This window comes from Ambystoma mexicanum, chromosome 6p (genome assembly GCF_040938575.1).
Source record: "Ambystoma mexicanum isolate Mex_15411 chromosome 6p, UKY_AmexF1_1, whole genome shotgun sequence".
In the NCBI taxonomy this organism is placed as follows: Eukaryota; Metazoa; Chordata; class Amphibia; order Caudata; family Ambystomatidae; genus Ambystoma; species Ambystoma mexicanum.
Genome location: NC_090935.1, coordinates 1,424,931,317 through 1,424,953,582, shown reverse-complemented (window position 1 = coordinate 1,424,953,582; position 22,266 = coordinate 1,424,931,317). Strand labels below are relative to the sequence as shown.

At 49.6% G+C, this 22,266-nt stretch overlaps 1 protein-coding gene across 5 annotated transcripts in view; it reads right to left on the bottom strand.

Annotated features, from left to right (window-relative positions):
- Window positions 1-22,266, bottom strand: part of HNRNPD (heterogeneous nuclear ribonucleoprotein D) — a 197,043-nt gene that overhangs the window by 53,347 nt on the left and 121,430 nt on the right. For all 5 annotated transcript variants that reach the window (XM_069626153.1, XM_069626152.1, XM_069626154.1 and 2 more), the window contains exons 5-6: window positions 14,596-14,722; window positions 14,358-14,504 (exon numbers count right to left, since the gene is read on the bottom strand). In XM_069626153.1, the coding sequence (XP_069482254.1) occupies window positions 14,358-14,504; window positions 14,596-14,722 (274 nt within the window). The remainder of the gene's footprint in view (window positions 1-14,357; window positions 14,505-14,595; window positions 14,723-22,266) is intronic.

Genomic DNA, 22,266 nt, shown 5'->3' with positions numbered 1-22,266 from the left:
TCGTAGGATCGATGCGGAGGAAGACCTTCCGCAGAGCCTTTGTCAAACACAGCCCGAAATTCATAATACTCAGGAGGTATGTTGTTCGTGACCGCCCCTATCACGTGAGTGTCCTGGGAGTCGGATCTGTCTTCTATGGCTAAAGAAGCGACTACCCGTAGGATGTCTGCGGGACTGGAAACCCGAGGTGTCTCGAGCAGGCAGTAGTATTGACACGTTTCTGATTCAAAGGAGACCTGACCCGTGCCCCAGTTAATCAGAGGATTGTGCCTCTTTAGCCAAGGAATGCCCAGGATAACACCAAACTGAGGCGTGGCTTTGAGATCAAATGACATGGTCTCTCTATGGACTTCCTGTATGACTAATTCCAACGGGGCTGTCTGTTGTAAGATTGGTCCAGAGGCTAGGGACGTCCCGTCTACTGCATGAACCGGTTCGGGGTGTTGTTTTTTGATCAGAGGTAAGTTTAGCGAACTGGCTAGCGCTATATCTATAAAGCAGCCTGTAGCTCCAGAGTCGATCACTATTTGTACTGCATGGGAGACTCCTGCAGCTGGGTTTAAGGAAGCTTGTACCACCACAGGTCGGACGGGACCAAAATCTGGATCAGAGGTATTTTGTATAGGACTCGCCCCAACCCCTGATCTCAAGGGCGAGTCTTCGGAAAATCCGGAACTTTGTTCCTTGGCCGGCGGGGACACTCCTTTACAAAATGCCCGTTGAGACCGCAGTAGAAGCAAGCGTTGTCCGCCCTTCTGCGCTCTGGTTCGGCATGAGTAATAGGACTGCGTACCCCGCCGATCTGCATGGGTTCAGGTAAGGTGCCAGATGAGGTTGAAGGTGAGGTATGGGATAACCCTGCTTCCCCCTTACGTTCTACCCGCCTGGCGTCGATTTGCAAGGTCAAATCAACTAGGTCGATATAGAGTGAGGGAAGAGAAGGCACCTCAGATAAAGCATCCTTCATGGAACCACACAAGCCCCGATAATAGATCACTGCTTTCTTGTTCTCTGGCCAGGAAGTCTCAGTAGCGAGTTGGTTGAACTTGGTAATATATTCAATGAGAGTGGATCGGCCTTGAGTAAGGTCTAAGAGTTCCATGTCTCTGGATTAGGCTTTATATCTAGTGTCAAAAACCTTGGCCATTTCTTGGGTCAATAACTCGAAATCCTACAGAGCAGGATGGTTGCCTTCCAACAATGGGTTATCCCATGTGGCTGCCACACCCGACAAATGGGAGAGAAGAAAAGCCGCCTTAGAGACCGGATCAGAGAAAGCCTGGGGTCGGCATAAGAAATGCAGTTTGCACTGATTTATGAAGGTGCGATATTTCAAGGGATCCCCCTGATACCTCTCAGGGGCTGCTAGAGGAAATGGGGTCTGAACCACCACAGACGGGGCTGGCAGAGTGGGTGGTGTGACGGGAATCGTGTTTTGGGATGGGGCAGCATTGCCGAACTCGGCGTCAACAGGTAAGGGATGTCGTGTGCTTTGCATGGCATCATGACAGTGGTTCAGTGCAGTGGTGGCAGAGGCCAGGTCAGTGCGGAGGGCAGTCGTAGCAGCTGCCATATCTGTCCTAAGCGATGTCACTGCTTGCATTAAAGCAGTCACAGGGTCCCCGGCTGAAACATCCATAACTGGACGACCATAAGGCTTCACAGTCTGTTCTAACTTGATGGGTCCGACTTGATGGTCGTGCAGTTATGTAATGCCTCCGTCCCCAAGTACCGCTCGAGCAGAATGTAAAATACTGCCCTAGCAATCTTTGAGGCCACAGGTGGGAGTGTCGTCAGCCTGGTATCGGGAACGCCGGAAGGACCCCTGAGTGCTGTAAGGCAAAGGGTTATAATCAAGGAAACACTCAAAAAGGCAATTGGCAATTGGCAGAAGGAGTAAACAAGATGCAGTGACACCAGCTTACCTAAAAGGGGTGGAGTGTAGGTAAGAAACCTATGCAGGGGAACCCACAGCAGGCTGGGATGATGTAGTTGGCACTCCTGAAAGCACCTGGTGGAGCAAGACTGGATCCGTGGCAAAACGTGAAGCAATACGAGGGTTGCAAAAACAGAAGGGCAATCCAAAAGCAAGTCCAGAGTACAAATAGGTGTCAGATGTCCGGGAAATCAGAGAGCACGCCAGAGTCCAAGGGTAATCCAAGAGCAGTTCCAAGCGTTCCAAGGTCAAAGCAAGGAGAGAAACAAGAAGCAAAGGTAAAGCCTGGCAGTCCTCCGTAGAAGTAGCTGTGAAGCAGAGTCTCGTTTGCCTGCTTCTTTTGAAGCGATGAGCGGTATCACGTGACGCATCACGGGACTGCTCGCGCACGTTGCGTGGAGCGCAACGCGGCCAGCGATTGGGGCTGCCGGTACGTCCTCGTATCCTGGCGTCGCCGGCTGTGCAGGAGGCGACATGGCAACCGCCAACGCGGAAAAGGGTGAAAAGAGGCGGGTCCGCCCAACATGGTATTCCGCCTGCCGTGCTTCCCCCCGCTGGTGTGGATGGGAAATACAACGGCGAGAAGCGCCTGATGAGGGAGACTGGTGTGAGGGGGCAAGAGAGAGATGGGTTGTGTGAGAGGGCATGACAGTTACGCTCACCTGGCTCCCACAGGGGCCTCGGTCGGACCTGGACTGCTGCAGCCTCCACCCTCCACCAACGTGATGCGTAGTGCAGAGATGACAGACTGGACTGCCCTCCTAATCTCGTCAGCTTGACCCGTAGAAGGATTCTCCTACAAGTGGAGAGAGGAATTTAGCCACCCGTGGATTCTAGTGATGGCACCTCCCTGCTCTCCCCACTAATCACCTCTGAAATCCCCTTCGAGTACTCTCACCTTATATTCTTGAAAGATGAGCTCTCCATCCTGCGTGGATTGCAGGGGTGCGTAGACACCAGTTGCTTCACTGGTTAAAAGGCGTTGGGGAGTTCTGGACGAGAGTTGACAGGTTCCTGGCAAAGACCAGTAAGTATGGAGTTCATAGAGTTCAATATGTCCGATGTTCACTCTCGTCCCATTCCTTTCTTTTCTTGCAGTGGAGTTTGAGAAAAGATGATTGGAGTCATTTGCAGCATGGTCTGCCTGAGGTAAGTAATGACTATGAGTCTGGCGCCTAAGGCGCCAGGACTGAACCCAGATAGCCCCTAGCCAGGGCTGCTGAGGTTTTACTAAATGTCTAGATGCCTGCTCCCGGGGCTGATGGCCTTGGTCCGGATGCCTGGGGGTAGGCATCTTGACAGCTGGCCAACTCTGTACTCCTCCCTGGAATCCCTGTCGACGCAGTAGAATCTTGTGAAGGTGTGAGGTGTGCATCAACCTCCACGCAGCAGCCCTGCAGATGTCCAGCAGGGGCACACCAGACAGGAACACCGTAGTAGCAGCGATCCCTCTGGCAGAAGTCGGTTAGCAAACCGGTGACTGAGTTATACAGCCGGAGAGCCACCTGGAAATGAAGCCTGGTTCACAGGACCTAAGTTCACAAAAAGCGGAGTAGTTTTCCGGAAACGCTTTGTGCTGGCCACATAAAACTTCAGTGCTCTAGCCACATCCAGTGAGTGCAAATTCCTTTCAGCCAGTGACAAAGGCGTGGGAAAACACCACCAAGGGCTCGTTTAGATGAAAGTGTGACGGCACCTTGGGCATAAAGGAGGGGTGCGCCCGCAGCACCACCACCCTCGTCTCGTGGAAAGTCAAAGTCAAGTAAGGTGGTTTACAGGATAGGGCCTAGATCTCACCCACTCGTCGTGCAGAGGTGATGGCCACTGGAAAAGCCATCTTCCACGATAGAAACTTGGGACAGAAAGCATATGCTCGAACTGAGCTCCCATGAGCCTAGGAAATCCCACATTGAGCTCCCACGCCGGGGCCTTCACCGCCGGGAACGAGCGGAATAGTCCCTTGACGAATTCCTTGACTCATCAGTGCGACCACAAGTAGGGTCGTCCTGGGGATCTGGTGTAGCAGGCGAGAGCCGCCAGATGAACATTGATGGAGGTGTGGGCCAGCCCCGATTTCGCCAACAGAAAATATGGAAGTACCTGAGGTACCGGGACCCTCTGAGGGTCGATCTACTGTGAACGGCACCAAATTGCAAATCTCTTCCATTTGAGTCCATAGCATTTGAAGGTAGATGACGCCCTGGCCTTTGCGAGTACCTTCTTACAGTCTGCCGGAAAGATCCTAACCCTCAAATTCTAATGCTGCAGGAGCCAGGCCTGCAAGTTCAGTGACCCTGGGTCGTGGTGCAGAATTGCACCTTCCCATGGCGAGATCATCTGCGACCACTAGCAGCTTGACTGGAGGGGACGCTGACATGAGGAGGTCTGGGTACCAGATCTGCCTCAGCCACGCCGGTGCGACGAGGATCATCCTGCATCGGTACAGTCAGAGTTGATTGATGACTCGAAGCAACTGAGGGAACACATACAGCAATAGGCCGTCCCAAGGGAATGAGAATGCAGCCCCCAATGCTAAACTTCCTGGCAAACCTCTGGCACTTTGTTAGTCGCCGTTGCAAACAGATCAATCTGGGGATTGCCCCATCTGTCTAACAGGTTGTCCAGTTGGTCCTGCCGAAGCTCCCACTCGTGCCAAGAGCGTAGCTACCTGCTGAGGGAGTCGGCGACAGTGTTCTAAACTCCTGCCAGGAGGAATGGAATGAGGAACATCCACTGCCGCAAGTCCTGCGCCTCCCTGAAGTGCGCCGGATCTGGTGCCCCACCTGGTTCCAGATGTAAAATGTGGTGGTATTGTCCTTTAAGACCCTCACCACCTTGCCCATTAGGGACGGCAGAAACGACTTGAGGGCCCAAAACACTGCCTGTAGTTCCAGTACGTTTATGAATAGCGTCTTCTCTTCTGGCAGCCACAGACTTCTGGCGTGAAGAGATCCAGTGTGGGCTCCCCACCCTTCTTGATCGGACAGTCTCCTGGTACGGAGGGCTCTGGAAATCCGTGCCGCTGGCAATATTGGAGCACACGCCCCACTATCTGATCGCTCGTCAGAACTCTCGTTGAGCGCGATCTTGTCCTGGAAGCTTCCGAACACCTGGACCCAACGGGCGTCGAGGAACTCCTGTAGAGGCCGCATCCGTAGTCTGCAGAGCCGAATCAGGTAAATGCACAACATCATGCTGAGCAACGACTTGATGGTCCTCACCAGAGCGATCTTGAGGGCCAACACCGGTTGCACCCTTGCTCAAGATGCGCAATATCCTTTGCACCGACGGGGACGCCAGGCATGACAGTGTTGAGCCCGGATTCCAGGAATAAAGCATCCTGCGATGGAGTTAAGCAGGACTTTGCATAGTTCACCGAGAACCCCAGATCCATCAGAAGATGGACGTTCCTCTCCGTGTCTTCGACAGCGGAGTCCCTTGACTTGGCCCAGAAGAGCCAGTCGCCCAAGTAGGGGTAAACGTGGATCTTCTGCAGTCGCAGAGAGGCCGCCACTGGCGGCAAGCATGTGAAGATTCTGGGCGCTGACTTCAGCCCGAATGGAAAAGCCTTGAACTGATAATGCTTCCCCAGCGCAGAAACTTGCGATGTCCTTTGTGTATGGATACGTGGAAGTATGCATCCTCCAGATCCAACTACGACAAAGTCCCCCGCCTCCAGCTGGCTGAGCACGTGCTGCAGCGCGACCATCCCGATCTACTGGGACTTTATTTATTGTCGTCGTGAATCGGCCTCCAGCCCCTGGTCATCTTTCGTACCTTGAGTATACTCCAGAGTCGCCATGGAACCAGCTCTATCGCCCCTTTCTGTAACATGGCTAGAACCGCCAGCAGCAGCTGAAGGACACTGGTTTTCCTGCCGGGCAACCGGTGGTATTCGCTGACACTTTAGTTGGAATTCTAAGGTGTGTCCGTGGGCGAGAGCATCGAGGATCCATCTGTCGGAGATGGTCTCCCACATGCCGAAGCTCGCCAGCCGGCCGCCCACCATGTGGGAGCCCGATGTCCTGGCCGATTCAATCCGGCTTGAAGGTAGACAGGTCGTCTTGCAGTCCTTGACGGAAACCCTTCAAAGAGCGGCTAGACTTTCCTCCCGAGGAACGAAAGGATGGTCATCGCTGGTGTAGGGTGCCCAGGGCACGAGCCGTCTGTGTCCGTCTTGATGGACAGGAGTGATTCACCAACAGGCTTTGTCCCTGTCAAAAGGCATGTCCAAAACCTTTGTCTGGACCTCCCGTCTAAAGTTGGTGGCCTTGAGCCAGCCATGACAGCAAAGACTAACTCCATTTCCCCATCTGGAGGAAATCCGTGTCCGTGATGTCCAGGGCCACTGATGGCGTGGTCCAAAGCCATCTCCCTCCTGGAGGATCTCCAAAGCCTCAACCCGCTTGTCATCGGGGAGGAAGTCCAGCAGCGCAGCCATCTTAAACCAACGCTCCCGGTCGAATCTGGCCACAATCACGAGGGTGTTGGCAGCCTTGACAGTCGCCGCCGAATATCACCTTCCTACCCATCGAATCCAACTTCTTCCCCTCGTTGTCCTGAGGGGTGGAGGAAGAGGAGGCCGCCGAGCTCGACAACTTCTTCCTGGCGGCCGCCGAGACCAGAGTCCGCCTCATAGGAGACGATCCAAAGTGGTGGCTGGTGATAGATGCCGATGATCGCGCCCTGTCCGTCTCAGAACCCGCAGCTGCAGCAACCCCGAAGGAAGCGGACTTGCTGTGCTTGGCCTCGTGTTGGGCGACCTCAAAGGACTTAGAAGCCCCTTCAGATTTGCCGGATCCTGGTGAGGCATGCCCCCTGGGTGGCAACCAGGGTAGAGCCCTTGGACTGAAGCCACGCTTCCAACAGTTGGTGGCGATCCTTCAACATGCACTTCGAGAAGCCACGGCAAAACGCACAATACTCCTCATGCGTCGGGTGCAAGCAATAAAGGCATTGGGAATGCTTGCAAACTGCAATTGGAGCACAGCTTGAAGAGGGAAGTGCTGTCCTTATCGTCTGACATAATCCACTCGGTGTATAGGCCTGAAGAATCTTCTGAAAGCCTCCAACAGGAACACTCGACGAAAACTGCCCTGGAGGGCGCTGAAAAACAGGTTCCCATTAGTCAGAAAGATGATGGAAGGAGCACACAAGCTCGATTGACCGAACACTAGAGTTTAACTCAAAAAGCCAAAAATGCAGCAAAAAGCTTGGAAAGCGAAGCATGAGGGATCAAACACTTTAACGTCTGGTAAAACTCTGGAGCTGGCTGCCTGAGGGGCTTAGGTAGAGGACAGTCATTGGCTGGGGGCAGTATGACCCAGAGCTCAGCGATTGCTTTATGGGAGAAAGACTGTTTGGAAACAAAACACTTTTTCTATTACCAAGGATTCCCAGCCTAACTGGGAATATTCATGAGCATGTGAATCCATGCCAGACCTCATGCTGGAGAAAAAGGTATTTAAACCTTTTGAAAAATGAAAAAAGATTTCTCTGACACTTCAAGGAAGGTGCTGTGTGTCACCATACAAAAAAATAGATGCCTATGGAGTTTGACTCCAGAAACTGGAAACAATCCAAATCGAATCAAAACACGAGTGAAAAAAAGGTTTCACTCACTCCAGGGTTAAAATTAAAAGTCCTGCAAAAGAGCTGGGGCTCTCTAAGGTGGGAGGAATTCAGCACCAAGATGAACCTTCTCCCCAACTGCCTGCACAGTTTGAGGGTAGGATATTTTTTAGGGTGGGCAGCCACGGGTCCTCAGGGGAACCAGAGGTTTGTATTGTGAGGGGATTGGGACAGGGGGTGGTTTGTGGATGAGTAATGGGCGGGGGCATCATTTCTAATTTAGAGATGGCCGAATGTCAGTCTATAGAGACTATGTGGAAGTGTTCTGATAAGGCACTGCATAAGGATTTGAGTGGAGGGGATGAGGGGTAGAGCAGCCCAGAGAATTGAATTCAGAAATGATTCTAAGCCGTTCCTTGCTCGGGTTGCGAGAGTTTAAGATTCTGTTCCCATAGAATTCTTTGGGTTTTAGAGTTTCCAATCTGTATGCCCATGCTAGGGCGGTTTTGTTCTGGGTGGTTGGATACAATACTGCGCATGTTTGGCCTCCACCTTGGATTCCAGGTGACAAGTGCAGCCCCCCCCCGGCACCCAACCCCTCAAATCCTTGGGAAGGGCCATTATTCATGATTTGGTGAGGTCTCAGATCAGTCTCTGCAGGATCCTAGCAGGAAAGGGGACCCTGCTTCTAGATCCAACAATGCAGGTTCAGTCAGGAGCTTCCATGAGACCAAGCCATGAAGCAGGAGCATTGATCCAGTTACCAATCGGATCAGGGAAAAGGCGCTGCAGTGGGTTCCTTGTGTTAGCTGTGGAGACACTACTACTCTGTCAAGATTCAGAGCGCCAAAGGAGGCGGGTACATAAGTTGTCCTTCCTATGGCAGCAGGCCTTTTATCACGCTCTAGAGGCAATGAGGGGCCACAGCACACCATCAGAAAATCAAACAAGAGGCGTGGTCAGCAAATGGCAGGGTCTCGCACTAACCCAAGATAGTCAACGGACTTCAGACCAACTACAGCCCAGACTCGTGGGATAGAAGCATCAAGTGGCCCACTTCATACTGCATGGAAAGGAGGATACACCCCCTTTCTGGAGTCAAGTGGACTTTGAGGCAGTGTAAGGACGCGGTTTGGATTTAGCCAGAAATTATTTTTAGCAAGCCTAACCAATGAAAACAAGATGTCCAGTTAACGGTCAGTAGCTGAAGGTGCCCTTTAAATGAAATGGCACTTTTTGCCATTATTACACCAGTTTGTGATGGAGGGCGAACAAGAAGCCAGAGGAAGATTTTTGTTGCTTGAAGCCTGTTTATGGGGGCCGCTGATGCACACACTGGAGGTTGAAAGACCTTTACAGCTTACGGACCTGATGAAACTAAATGGTAACTGTATTCCAAAAGAATCAAGTCCGTCAGAAAAATGAGGGCTACCATACTCTGGTGCTGCTTCACCTCCCATAAAAGGAACTTTTTTTCTTTTGGAGGTATATGCCTCCTACTTACCAACAATCCACAGTTCATTGCAAGTCCAGACAGATCAGGGGACCAGCCCACAACACAAGAGGGTGTGGAGGAACGGCAGATTACCAGTAGGTAATCCGAGCATTACTGCACAACCCAGTCCTCAGCTACGAGGCATACCCAAGCCAGAATGAAGTGGACAGGCCCAATGAAAACGCACCAAGGGAACAATGCCACAAACCCAACATGTATTGTGCAAGGAGACGGTCACAGCTAGGCCACAGACATCACCCCGGCCCCAAAGGAACCATCCATGGGGTGACTAACATTAAGCCGGTAGAGAGTGATAAAGTTATTTGAATACACCAAAGTAGTGGCCCTCAATATCGCATAAAGAGGGACACAGCGAGCATCAGCCCAGGAGGCAACCATATGCCTGGTGGGCCCCCCCCCCCTGCACACTCAGCAGAACCAGAAGGCAAGTAGGCCATGGAGAGAACCATCTTACTCCAGCTAAAGATGGAAACCACATACACCTTCCTCCCCGCCCCAACGTTCACCAGAAGGCCTCAGTTTTGGCATGGTACACCAAGACTGCCCGTCGGATATCAATAGAGCTCCAAGCCACCTACTCTGGGAAACAGAAGTCCTGAAAGAAAGCTGTCAGGACCACATCATGAGACAAATGAAACTTCGAAGCAACTTTTAGACAAAAACCAGGGATCACACCACAAAACCAGACGGGAGAACCCTGGGAAAAGTAGGCCGACAGAAGAGTTCCAATCTCCCCCAACCAGCGACCCATGAGGGTTTTGCTATCAATGAGAGCAAGAGGCTTAAAGGGAGCAGACTGAAGACATTGCGAGAACAGGGGCAGGTCCCAAAAGGGGCAGGCGTTGGGGAGGGGGGGGGGGGTGTAGTAAGACGACACCCAAACACTGCGGATGCTCTAGGACGCCAGGCTTATAAGGAACCAGCCCACCAATCCCACATCCTGCAGGGGAACCCCCAAACCCTCCTTGAGAGCCCTCAGAACCAACCACTGGGTCCAAGAATAGCACCCGCCAACCCCATATCAAAACCATCCTGTATAAACTGCACAACTGCTGGGATACCACAACCAAGGGAGGCGGTACCAGACCCTCGCACTAGCGGAGATCAGCCCAGTGCTTACCATAAGCCTTCAAAGTACTTGGCCTTCTAGAGTGCAGAGCAGTTTCTGCCACCTGCAAAGAGAAAAACAAAGTCAACAACCCCTACCTTTCAAGAGCCAAGCTGACCAGCAGCTCACAGGGAGGCCCGACCCGCCTGCCGAGGACAAGGCCACCACGCAATCTTCGGGAATCACCCCATGCAGGGCCAAAAGGGAATCACCAGCGAGGAGTACTGCCTGATCTACTGAACCACCCTGGGGATGAAAGATGGGAGCAGACATTGAGGCCACTAGATGTTCAAGGCGTCCACCTCCCACGCACCAGCAATCGGGAAGCAGGAGCAAAATGGGGAATTTTTGGCCTTGGGGAGGGAGGTTAAAATAAATAAATAAATAAATAAATAAATAATAATAAATAAAAAAAAGGTACAACACAGGAGTCTCAAACCTCAGACAGTCCTCAGAGAATGTGCTGGGACAATACCAGCTCCTGCGAATTGGGAAAGACCCTACTGAGGTTGTCCGCCACCACCTTCTACACCCCCTGAATATGAACTGTGTCCAGCGATAGAGAATGACAGTCCGCCGAGGGCACCACTCAAATTAGTGACATTGGCCACTGCGGAGGAATGTTCAGTCTGAACCAGCACTGCCCTGCCCCTGTACGCAGGAAGAGAACCACAGGAGTGCATGGTAAATCATAGCCAATTCAAGGACCGACTGTGTCCCACCGTTCCTGCACTGTCAGACCAAATGATCCCAAGCCTGAAGCACTTGGAATAGAAAAGCTAGAGGCTTCACTGTAAGCCAAATTCTTCATGGCAATAGACACTAGGGGCAAGACCGACTACCACAGAGACCAAGAGGCGGATTCACAACAGGAGACTAATATCTGCAGACCGGCTCAAATCAGCCTTGTATACAAGACTTTTGCCCAACCAAGAGGACAGACTTCTCAAAGCAAATCTGCAATACTAACATGGTATGCCTTGGCCTCAAAGCTTGTATTAGGCCCACAAAAGGAAAACCGTAAGAGCCGGTAGTGTGGTGCCAAGCTCCAGAGGTTTTCAGAGTAATCTTTGCAGCCCAAGGAACAAAAAGGGCAACATCTGCCCAGGCCACAGTGCTAATGATAACAGTTGTATACACCTTTCTCTAGGTCTTCACTATGACAAATTGCTTCAAGTTTAGTGATTGAGGATGATTGGACAGTTTTCAGTGCCTTAACCATCCTCAGAGCATGCTGCACAACATGTAGAGCATCCAGCCTTGTCTGGGGCTAAACATGCCACATAGCATAGAGGATTATGGACAAGAGATTCCTGTCAGAAAGCCAACTGCCACTCCACGGGCCAACAGTGTGAACTATGGGCACCAGAAAATTCACATTTAAATAAACTAATAAAACACACTGTATAATAAAAAACTAACATTTCAAAGGAAGAGGGGTCTGTCCCTGCCTGGTGCTGGCAATTGGAGCTGGGGTCATCCATGCACACCGGCTCATAATTCAGGCGGTGGGGTTCTTCATGGCACTGATATAATCACCTTGCACTGGCTTCTACAAGTATGGCAAAAAGGGGCCAGGATACATGGCATCAATCAAAAGGTTTCCTCAAGTACTCTGTAAAAAAGCTGGTGCAATCTTAGCCACCTTTTTACAAAATGTCCATCCACTTTTAAGGGGAGTTTTCTGTGGTCTTAATCCCAATAAGGTAGGGTTGGCCGCAAGGCCAACCTGGGTTTTAGGGGTAAGCAGGTAAACTGAATACGTTGAAAGCTTCAGGTCTCTGGTACCTTGGCAAACATGAGCAAGCTGGGGAGCTTCTCAAGGTCTGGTATTTTTGGAAATGTGTAACTGCTAGTGCTTGGTTCCACCAAAATGGAGAGGGGGCGCCTGTTCACTGCTGTATGGTGAGGCAGTCCCGTCTGATGAAGGAACTGCTCCAGTGGCAGATTATGCAATCTACCTAGCTGGGGTAAATTCTACCAACAGTGCAGCGATTCACTTTGGATTCCTTAGTAGACCCATTTCTAGGTCCTTCAGCATTCACAGGTATCGGCCACTGTAGGTTGCTGGTGCTTTACCAGACAGTATTTCATGGCCAGGATTTCAGAGTACTTCTGACTACGCTGGCCCCCCCCCCCCCCCCCTGACAGGACAGGAGACAAAAGCTCCATGTTTAGTCTCTCTGCTGGTCATCTACAGTTAGTCCTTTCTGTAGAGCTTCAGCCTGAGGAAGGCCCTTGCATTGGTACACGTTTAGAAAAAGGAGAGCTGTACTAAACTCTCAACTGGTCTCTTCCTCTATGCTTGAAGACTCCTTGCTAGTTGATGGTTTAGACACAATCTATCAGTGGGCTGAATTCAAACATCAGTGGGGCAATCAGCTGTGGATTCAGGCTCAAATGCATACACCTTTCACAAACTGGTCATGTCCAATTTGAACAACTGTAGTATACACCCGAGGGAAAATCGGCATAATCAAGCAGGGCAACAGTTACCCCATTCACTTGCCTAGTATGATCTGGCTTATGCACTATTTTCCACACGGTTTGGGCACAATGGGACGGAGCTACACCCTACACGAAGTGTACAAATGGCCGAGACCAACCAGTGACCACCCCAGGTAGCTAGGACCCATAGAATACCTAGGAGCGTAGGGACCAAACAGGGCACACAATTCTCTCTGATGAGGCCTCAGAGGAAACTGTCATGACCGCACTAATCATAGGGGCTTGCAGGAGATTGGAGAGCTAGGATTGGAAGCAAACCTCACCGCCACACCTCCCTAACTAGTGTAGGGCTATGGAACTAGTTTATGCATTTATAAGCAGCATATACTTTGAATATTCCCAGTCGAGAAGGAAAACCAGTGACTGGTTTTAATTCAGCAGAGTATACACTTTGTACTTCTACACAATTCCTGGATGCCCAAGGCTCGCAGGCAAGAGCCATGGTCATACAGTGAGGGGGCTCAGCAAAGTTAGTGTTCACCTCTGTTGTGCAGCCTGCAGTCACAGGATAGAATCCCGAAAGCAGTGACAACTCAGCCCTTTACATGGGCGTACCCAGACTGGCTTAGTCTCCACTCTTGCTCCCCCACACCCAAATAGGTACAGCATTTGTACATGTGGCATCAAAGAAAGGGATGTAGGAAGGCATCAGTAAACTAGCCAGGAAAACAAATAGACGAGCACAGAGCGGCATATCTTTGTTGCGGCTGGTGAACCTGTGCATCAACTTCTGCTGCTCTGAAAAAACGGTTTAAAAAATGCAGAATCACAATTTGCCAGTGGTATAGTGTGCACCTTTGTCGGTTTGAAAGATAACTTTGTAGTAGTACCTTCCTCTGTGCCCTGTCTCTTCGCCCCAAGAAGGTACAATAAGTTGTTAGGTTTACTGCAAGCACTATCAGTTCAGCAAACAAGCAATATAAAACATTTCTATAACCAAGAGTCTCAGCAGTTCCCTTTCTAGCCAAAAATAATTTAATAGTAATGCATGGATATTTGTGTAAATATAACTCCCCATTAGCTTTAAGATTCTAGTAGTCCCCCTACATATGACAGAGCTGACTGGAAGGAGCTCACCACCTCCCTCCTTCTTGATCACTGAAAGCTCAGAAAAGGACTAATTTGCAATCTTTCAGTACTCAAGTTATGGCAAAAATGTTGCCCTTACTGCATTTTCCCTGACGGCAAAGTAAAAACGATTCAGATGATCCAGTTGATAAATTACATTCACCCTTTCTGTAAAATGTGTAGTGGAAAAACTGCCTTATTAGCAGCAAGTTGAGCAGTATTTTGACATTTGCTTCCTGCAAACAAAAGTATAAAAAAACACTTTGCAGTGTTTTCCGGTGCATTATCGGAGGCAACAACCTATCGAAAGCATCCTCAGGAGACAAACTTCCTTTACACACCAACAAAATGATCGCTCAGTGTCAGGATCTAGCTCCAGCTTAGACCATCAAGGTGTATACAAAGTACTGTGTGTCATCCAAAGCCAGGGTGCTCTGGTCACGAGAGAAATTAAACTTAAAACTTTACTGTTGCATGCACATTTACTACTTTGAAAGTGCAGTGCAAAATTGCCTGCTCCTCGGAGCAAAGGAAGCAGCAACTGAAAGGTTATCCACTCAATCTGTGTTGAATTAAGAAGTTCTGGTTTCGACAGAGCACTGAAGAAAATTAACAGTTCTGGTAAACTAACACAAAAGTAGGATACTCACTACTATAATCGCCATAGCCATAGTAATTGTTGTAGCCAGTATAATCATAGCCGCCATAGCCTCCATAACCTTGGCTGCCATATCCATAACTTCCATAGCCAGGATTCCAATAGTTGCTGTATCCTTGACCCCAGCTTGGACTAGGACCTGCAAAATCCAGTAGAATGGTTACTATTCAATAACGGTTTTCCAGTAGATTTTAAAAAAATTGACTTGAAATACTAAAGTTTATCACTACCTCCTACTCCACCTGCTACCCCCCTTCCACGGGCTCGTGCTGCAAATCCTCCACCTCTAGCAACAGTACCAGGTCCCCATTGCTGCTGCTGGTACTGCTCTTTTGTCATGGCAATTTTGATTTCACACTGCAAACACAAATCAAATGTCACATTTTATTAGAGGGTGGTTTAACAATTAGTAAAATACAAATCTTTTAAATGTCATTATAGAACACAACTAGTTTGATCAATTCATAATCACTACATGGGACCTAGGTAGTGTGGCAGAACAGTCAGGCTCATCTTAAGAGGAAGATGTGCGCTATAGTCAAATACTCTGAATCTTAGACAGGCACAGCAAAGAAGCACCTACACATATATTTATATAAAAGATATACATTATATTTACACCAGAATCACTTTAAATACTTCAGACAGTAACGATAGAACACTTAGAAGGAGGCACTTTCACTTTTGTTTGTTCGCGGTTACATTTGTAGCAACGCTAGAAAGGGAAAAGACAAGGTTATTATATCATCAGTACTTGCGCACTAGTTTTCAACAGGTTATACAGTAATGCATTTACTCTGCAAACATATGGAAAAGTCACTTAAGGGAGGAAAGGAAGTGGTTAGTGCAACATGCTTAGTTCAAGATTCTAGAAACTGTTTCTTTGCAAAGTCCAAAAATGCAACCCTAGCTAAAAGGCAGTTCAGAGAGGGCTTGAAGTCTTGGCAAACAGTAAATAAGGAAGAGTTCCTGCGGATTTCTTCCAGGGTCTAAAGTTATTGCAGCAGCAAGTTAGCAACCAACAAAGGAGACCTAAAAATGTACTTGAAAAGGAGACACAAACAGCAGCTTGAGTCAGAGGGGCTGCCCTGGGCACCACTATATGCACGCCAACATTCTGGTGACTTTTCGGAATCAGGTGAGCAATAGCTTTTCCCCCACAGTACCTAGAGTTTTAAGAAAGTGTTTGTGTTGGCTCCTCCACGATGTGGCAGCTCTGGACCCAACCTCTGGATTCCGTGGTCTGGTGACGGAAGGCAGGACACTGGACGGTGTCTTCCAGCATCACTCTCAAGAGGGGACCTGTGGCACGATTTTCAGCAACTTCTTGGTTCACTCTGCCGTTTTGGCACCTTTTCAGCAGCACCAACAAAGTACACGGATTGCCCAGTCAATCTTTGCTTCCTGCAGTCCCACACTCTGGTGAGGGGGTCTGGGCGAGTTGGCTCGGATCTCTGGCGAGTCCTTACGGGCTCAGCACAGATTGGGATGATTCCGCCTTTCCACAACGATTCAATCCAAATGGGCAGCAGTCTCATAGTATTGGGGTTCCGCAGCTCTGGAAACTCCCAGGACCTCGGGAGATGTCTCATTTCAAAGTTAGTCTTGGGACTGGTTGTTCCCACCAGCCAAAGGTAAGGAGGAGTCCTCTTCGGAGCTCCTGTCTCGCACAGAAAACTCGGTCGGGACAGCTGTGGTCACTTCAGGGTGCTGCAAAGGGTCTGAAGGCGTCTCTGGTCCTCTTCTTCGATTACTTACGTTTACTGTGGTCGACTTGCTTTACACTCCAGAGCCTCACTTTTTATACAGTTTCAGCACACAATCATCTGCAATCTCAGCATTTTGCACTAAGGGGGGTTTGGCTGTCAGATCGGGACAGCCAGACCCACTTGTGGGAGCTGGTCCTATTCAGGCACTCGGCAGACAAAGGACAGGTGGGAAGACTCCTCCCCCACTTCCTGTCAGCTCAGACACTCTGGAGCCTAGGCGGGGATACCTACTGGTTCCTGCCAAAGGCAAAACACACTGACCTCCCCCTCCCAGAATGGTAGAAGGGCTAAGAAAGAACAACCACGCTAGTAATGGCGAAAAGGGAAGGGAGGCCCCAAGTTAGTACTTGGGTGCCCCTATTGTGCAATACTGAGGTTATGGACATAGCTTGTGGTATAAAAAAAAACACAATAGTTGGTAGAACACGTCCACTGCCACTAGCCATAAAAAGGTTAGGTCTATGTGACTAAAGTCACAGTAGCAGAGAGAAGGGGGATATCAAGTATCCCTTTGGCATTCCGGTGAAGGTGTGTGTGTGACAATCTCTCAAACTATAGAGTTTTGGGAGGGACACCAAGTAGCAATGTATCCTTAAGTAGTGTAGTTAACTGACAGTTACTCACTGCAGTGACTACCTTACTCTTAGTCAATAGTCCCGTTTCCTCCATACTTGTAGGACATTCTGGGAACAGAGCACTTTTAAAGCATCAAAAGTACGAATTTGTTGTCCTTTTATTTGTATGCGGTCAGTCCTTTCCTATCGCCAGGTCTAGGACCATTTAGCAATAATCTAGGATACTTAGAGGGGAAGGCGGGCAGGCTTATGGAGGAAAGGGGACTACGGGTACAGTAGTTGCTACGGTGAATAACTGTCATACTCCTACGTCCCATCATATTTTCTCCATACTTGTGGGAGATTCCCAAGCACTGACCATAGGTATTACGGGTGGATGGAAAAACCACTCATTGAAATAAATTCTTGAGAACTGCCTGGCCAAATTGGGCATCAGCCCAGGAGCTCAGGTCGAAACAGTAATGTTTGCAAAAAGCCTTTGGGGAGCCCCACGTAGCCGCCCTGGCAATGGACTCACAAGGGATGTACTTGGAAAACAACAGAAAGCCGCTTTGCCACGGACCAGATGTGCATGGATGCCCTTTGGTGGCTGAAGGCCTGAATAGGCCTTTAGAAAAACACGAAGCAATGCAGCAGGAGATGGATGCTTTCCAGGCTGGTTTCCCTTTCGGGTCGTCAAACGTGACGAAGAGTTGAGATTCAGAGTTCACTAGTTCTATCAAGATAGAACTTGAGAGCTCTCCTAATGTCTAGATTGTGCAGAACTCTCGGCATCAGATGCTGGGTTCGGGAAGACGACCAGTAAAGAGACTGACTGGTTCAAATGCAAATCAGTAACCACCTTAGGAAGAATGGAAGAATGAGTGCGAAGCACAACCTTTTCCTTGAGAGGAACGGATGTTCCACAGAAAGAGCTTGAAGCTCAGTTACTCGCCTTGCCGATTTACTGCAAATCGGCAAGAAAGGCAACCTTCCAAGTAAGGTCCTTCCGATCGGTAGTGGCCATGGGCTCAAAAGGCTTATGGAAAAGCAGTGAAGACTACATTCAGATCCCATATGGGATGAGGAGTCTGAACCGCAGGAAAAGATGATGACCCGCAAAGTGTCTCTTGATGACAGGGTTAATCAGTGAAAAGGAGCAACTGTCCGTGGACAGGTAAGCCGCAATGGAGGACAAATAAGTCCTGCAAGACAATAAGTTTAAGCCAGAGGCTGCAAGGTCCGATATGAAAGACAAAACCGTGCCGATAGACTCCTGTCTGGGGTCAAGGCTCTTAGACAAATACCAGTGACAAAAACAGCCATTTTCTCCTGTATTGCACCCTCGTAGAGGGCTTTCGTGCCGTTTGCATCATTTGCATGTTATCCTCCGAGAGGTTCAACTGCGCTAATGATCGGAACTCCGGCATCAGGCCACCAAGCTGAGCGATTGTGGGGAAGGGTGCCACAATTGGTGATTGCTCTGGTGAAGGTCAGGTATCTACGGTAGCCTGATTGGAGGGAACCTTGACAGGTGCTACAGGTCCGAAAACCAGAACCTGGCTGGCCACCATGGCGCTATGAAGAGGAGCGTACAGTTGGAGGCACTCCTGAGCTTCCGAAGTGATCATTGTATTAGTGGCAGAGGAGGAAAAGCATACACGCTCATATCACACAGGATATCGAGGGCGCACCCAAAGAGGGCACTTCGAGCCCGTCCCTGGAAGCATAAAGATGACGTTTTTTGTTCGATGATGTCGCAAAGAGGTCCACCTCCGGGATGCCCAATTGCTGTAAAATCTCAGTGAGAACATCTGTGCTCAACTCCCATTCTTAACTGGGTGTTAACTGGGCGTAGATCGACGGCTGAGCGAGTCTGCAGTCACATTGATGTGGCCCAGGATGTGCACAGCTTGGAGCCAGACATTGTGCTTGATGGCCCAATCCCAGATTTAGATAGCCAGATTCACCAGGCGGGGAGACTTGGTGGCCCCTGCTTGTTGATGTAAAACATCGCCACAGAATTATCTGTGTATATCGGCACCACTCTGTTGGTGGTCAAGGGCTGAAAATTACTATGGAAGCGCATTTCTTGGGGCGTCCACAAGTCGAACACCTTGCATTGAAGCAGTGTAGCACCCCAAGAGAGAGGAGTCTGTGGTAACTTACTTTTGGGAAGGGCTCCTGGAAGGAGGTCCCCATTGAGAGGTGGTTGGCGGATGACCACCATTTAAGATGCGCCGTCAAACAGGATGGGGCCGTAATCATTTTGGAATCCGTGTCCATAGCCTGGACCAGCAGCCCTGAAGAGCCAGATGAGTCTGTCTTATTTTCAGGCGTGCAAGAGGTAGAGCTAACACGCAAGAGGCCATGAGGCACAAATCTCTGGAATCACTGGGCCGACATGTGGGAGGACTGCAGGAAGAGTTGGCACATGGCTGAAAGGTCTGCAATCCTGTCCTCTGTCAGGAAGACTGGTACGGATGGTGTGCCAACGGAAACCCAGAAGGATCAGGTCTTGAGAGACTGATGAAGTTTCCCGCCAGTTCACTGTTGGGAAGGAGCCTAGTGCTTTTCTCCATTCCCAAATTTTCCAAGCACTTTAGAATTAGGCAAGACTTCTGTTAACTGTTTTCTAAGCACTATAAGAGTCCAGGGGGGAGGAGGGACGCTAAATAAAGATGGGGAGGATTTAAATATAAATATAAGGCACAAATAATTATTTAGCTGAATATATTTGTAAAACTGTTAGTTAGCTTTGCTCAAAGCACACAGTGAATGTAGCCTGTGCTAAAAATAGACTACAGGCAGGCTGGCAGAGCACATAGTGGCCGAGCAGCTGTCCCTGTCCATCACACGCCAATGGAGAATAAAAAAAGGTTCAGCACGACAGTAGTATGGGAAAACAGGGTTTTTTGTAGAAATTACTGGACCAGATCAAATATAATTATGTTGAGTGAAGTGTTGAGAGAATGGCAGGAAGATGTGTTTATGTATGAATGTTTATAACTTAGCAAATGATGCCAAGTAAGAGCTACAATGTATTCCTGCATAAGCAGCATACGGTACCCAGCCGTGCCAGAAGAAAGTACTGTAAGGTTAAACCTTTGGGGCTCCACTCCGCTAATCTGGCCTTCTCCTCCTACGAGGAAGAAGAGATTACAGAAGCATCCTTCTCAGACTCCTTCCCCAGTGGGATAGAAGCGGAGGTAGTTTTAGTTTCCCTGGGTTCCTGGGAGCCTAAAGTCGCAGAGGCTTATGCTAGGATTCCAGATAATACCAAGCACTACTTTAAGGACAGTGTGCTGATCAATGGAGTAGATACTCCAGCTCTTAGGGATAGTGGGTGCAGTCGAACTGTAGTGGATTCTACCTTGGTAGACTCCGAGGAAGTTGCCAGAGCTACTCTGATGCCCACCAAGTTGGCTTACGGCCCACCTCGCATGTTTCCAGTAATACCTGTAAATCTTACTTTAAATGGTACAGCAGTCAGGATTCCAGTGAGCATTCAGAGAAACGTCCCAGGAAAGGTCTTGTTGGGCAACGATATCAGAGCTTTAGGGCTCGTAGGAGACACTGCCGACAGACACTGCACACGGTCTCAAACACGGGCAGCATTGGCTAAGACCAATACGCCGCCCCAGCCAAAGGGGAAACCCAAGGCGAAAGGAGTAAGAAAGTCAAGACAAGGGAAAGAGAACATTCCCCCCGAACTCGCCTACCACTGCGGTGGAGGAAGACGAGGAGGTGGCGATGCCTGACGTATTTGACCCCAACGACCATCCTGAACTAAAAAGACTTGTTAGTAGAAGGTGGTCCTGACAGGGAAGAATTCAGTAAAGGCCAACGTGCGTGCCCATCTCTGGAAGGCCTAAGGCGACAGGCCTGCTCCCAGCTCGAGGGTGAACCTCCTGGGACGCATCTGATTTATTGGGAAGGTGGACTCCTGTATAGTGAGCCCACAGAAGGAGACCATAGGAGGTTGGTGGTTCCCCTTGCTGTAAGACCCTTCCTCCTGCAGCTGGCGCATGAAGTGCCCCTTGCTGGTCACCTTGGTATTAAGAGGACCAAGCAAAGGTTATCCATGCACTTCTACTGGCCCAAGATGGGGGTGCAAGTAGAAAGTCACTGCAGGAGTTGTGCCTCCTGCCAGTTATCTGGTAAGAGTGGCTCAACAATCCAAGCTCCATCGGTACCACTCCCAGTTGTGGGAATACCATTCGAAAGGGTAGGGAATCGACCTAGTTGATCCCCTTGATCCACAGACATCTTCAGGCAATAGGTTTATCTTGGTGCTAGTCGACTATGCTACCAGATATCCTGAGGCTATCCCATTGAAAACTAACTGCCAAGTCAGTTGCATAAGCGTTAATTGGCATCTTTACTAGGGTTGGCTTCCCTAAAGAAGTTGTGTCTGACAGAGGCAGCAACTTTATGTCAAAGTATATGCAGGCTATGTGGAAAGAATGTGGGGTCACCTACAAGTTCTCTTCTGCATACCACCCCCAGACCAATGGTCTGGTGGAGCGTTTCAACAGAACGTTTAAGAGCATGATTGGGGCTTTGGAGGAACCTCAAGAAAATGGGATCTTCTTTTACCATGCTTACTGTTTGCCTACCGAGAGGTACCACAGGATGGTGCTGGCTTCAGCCCCTTCGAACTTCCGTTTGGTCATCCTGTACGGGGACCCTTAACCATAGTCAAAGAGGGATGGGAGATGCCCACTCCCCCTGTTACTACCAAAGTAGTAGATTATGTGCTGGGGCTCGGAAAACGGATGGTACTTCTGATGGGCTTGGCTAGTGATATATTAAAGGCAGGACAAGCACTGGTGAAACATTGGTACGACCAGAAAGCTTCCCTCAAACTTTACACCTGGTCAGCAAGTCCTGATCATGAATCCCATAAGGCCTTGAGCTTTACAGGACAAATGGTCAGGCCCTTACACAGTGGTGGAGCCCCTGGGTGAGGTTAACTAGTTAGTGGACCTTGGAAGGCCTGGACAGGCTCCAAAAGTGTTCCACATAATAAGCTGAAGGCTTTCGACCCAAGAGTCGAAATCGCAGCACTGCTACTGGCTTCAGATTGAGGAAGAGGAGTCTGAACCTCTCCCCGACCTGTTCCAAAGCGGTTCTTCAGATATCTCCTTTGAGGGTGTCCGAGTGGCCCCTCACCTGACTTCTGATCAGCAGGCTGAGGTGAAATGTTTGCTTAGGCAGTTTTCCCCCCTGTTTTCACTGTGGCCTGGTTTGACACCTTGGTGCAAACATAACAGACACAGGAGACAGTGTACCTACCAAAAGTAGGGGATACAGGATGTTAGACAAAGTACGGTCTTACATCAAGACCGAGGTCAACAAGATGTTAGACCTTAGGGTGATTGAACCCTCTAGTAGTCCTTGGTCCAGCCCTGTGGTTTTGGTTCCAAAAGCAGGCACTTCTGAATTGAGGTTCTGCGTGGATTACAGGGCTCTGAATGCTGTCACCAAGACAGATGCACAGCCCTTGCCTCAAACAGATGAGCTGGTGGATACCTTGGGTGCCTCCAAGCACCTCAGCACGTTTGACTTCACTGCT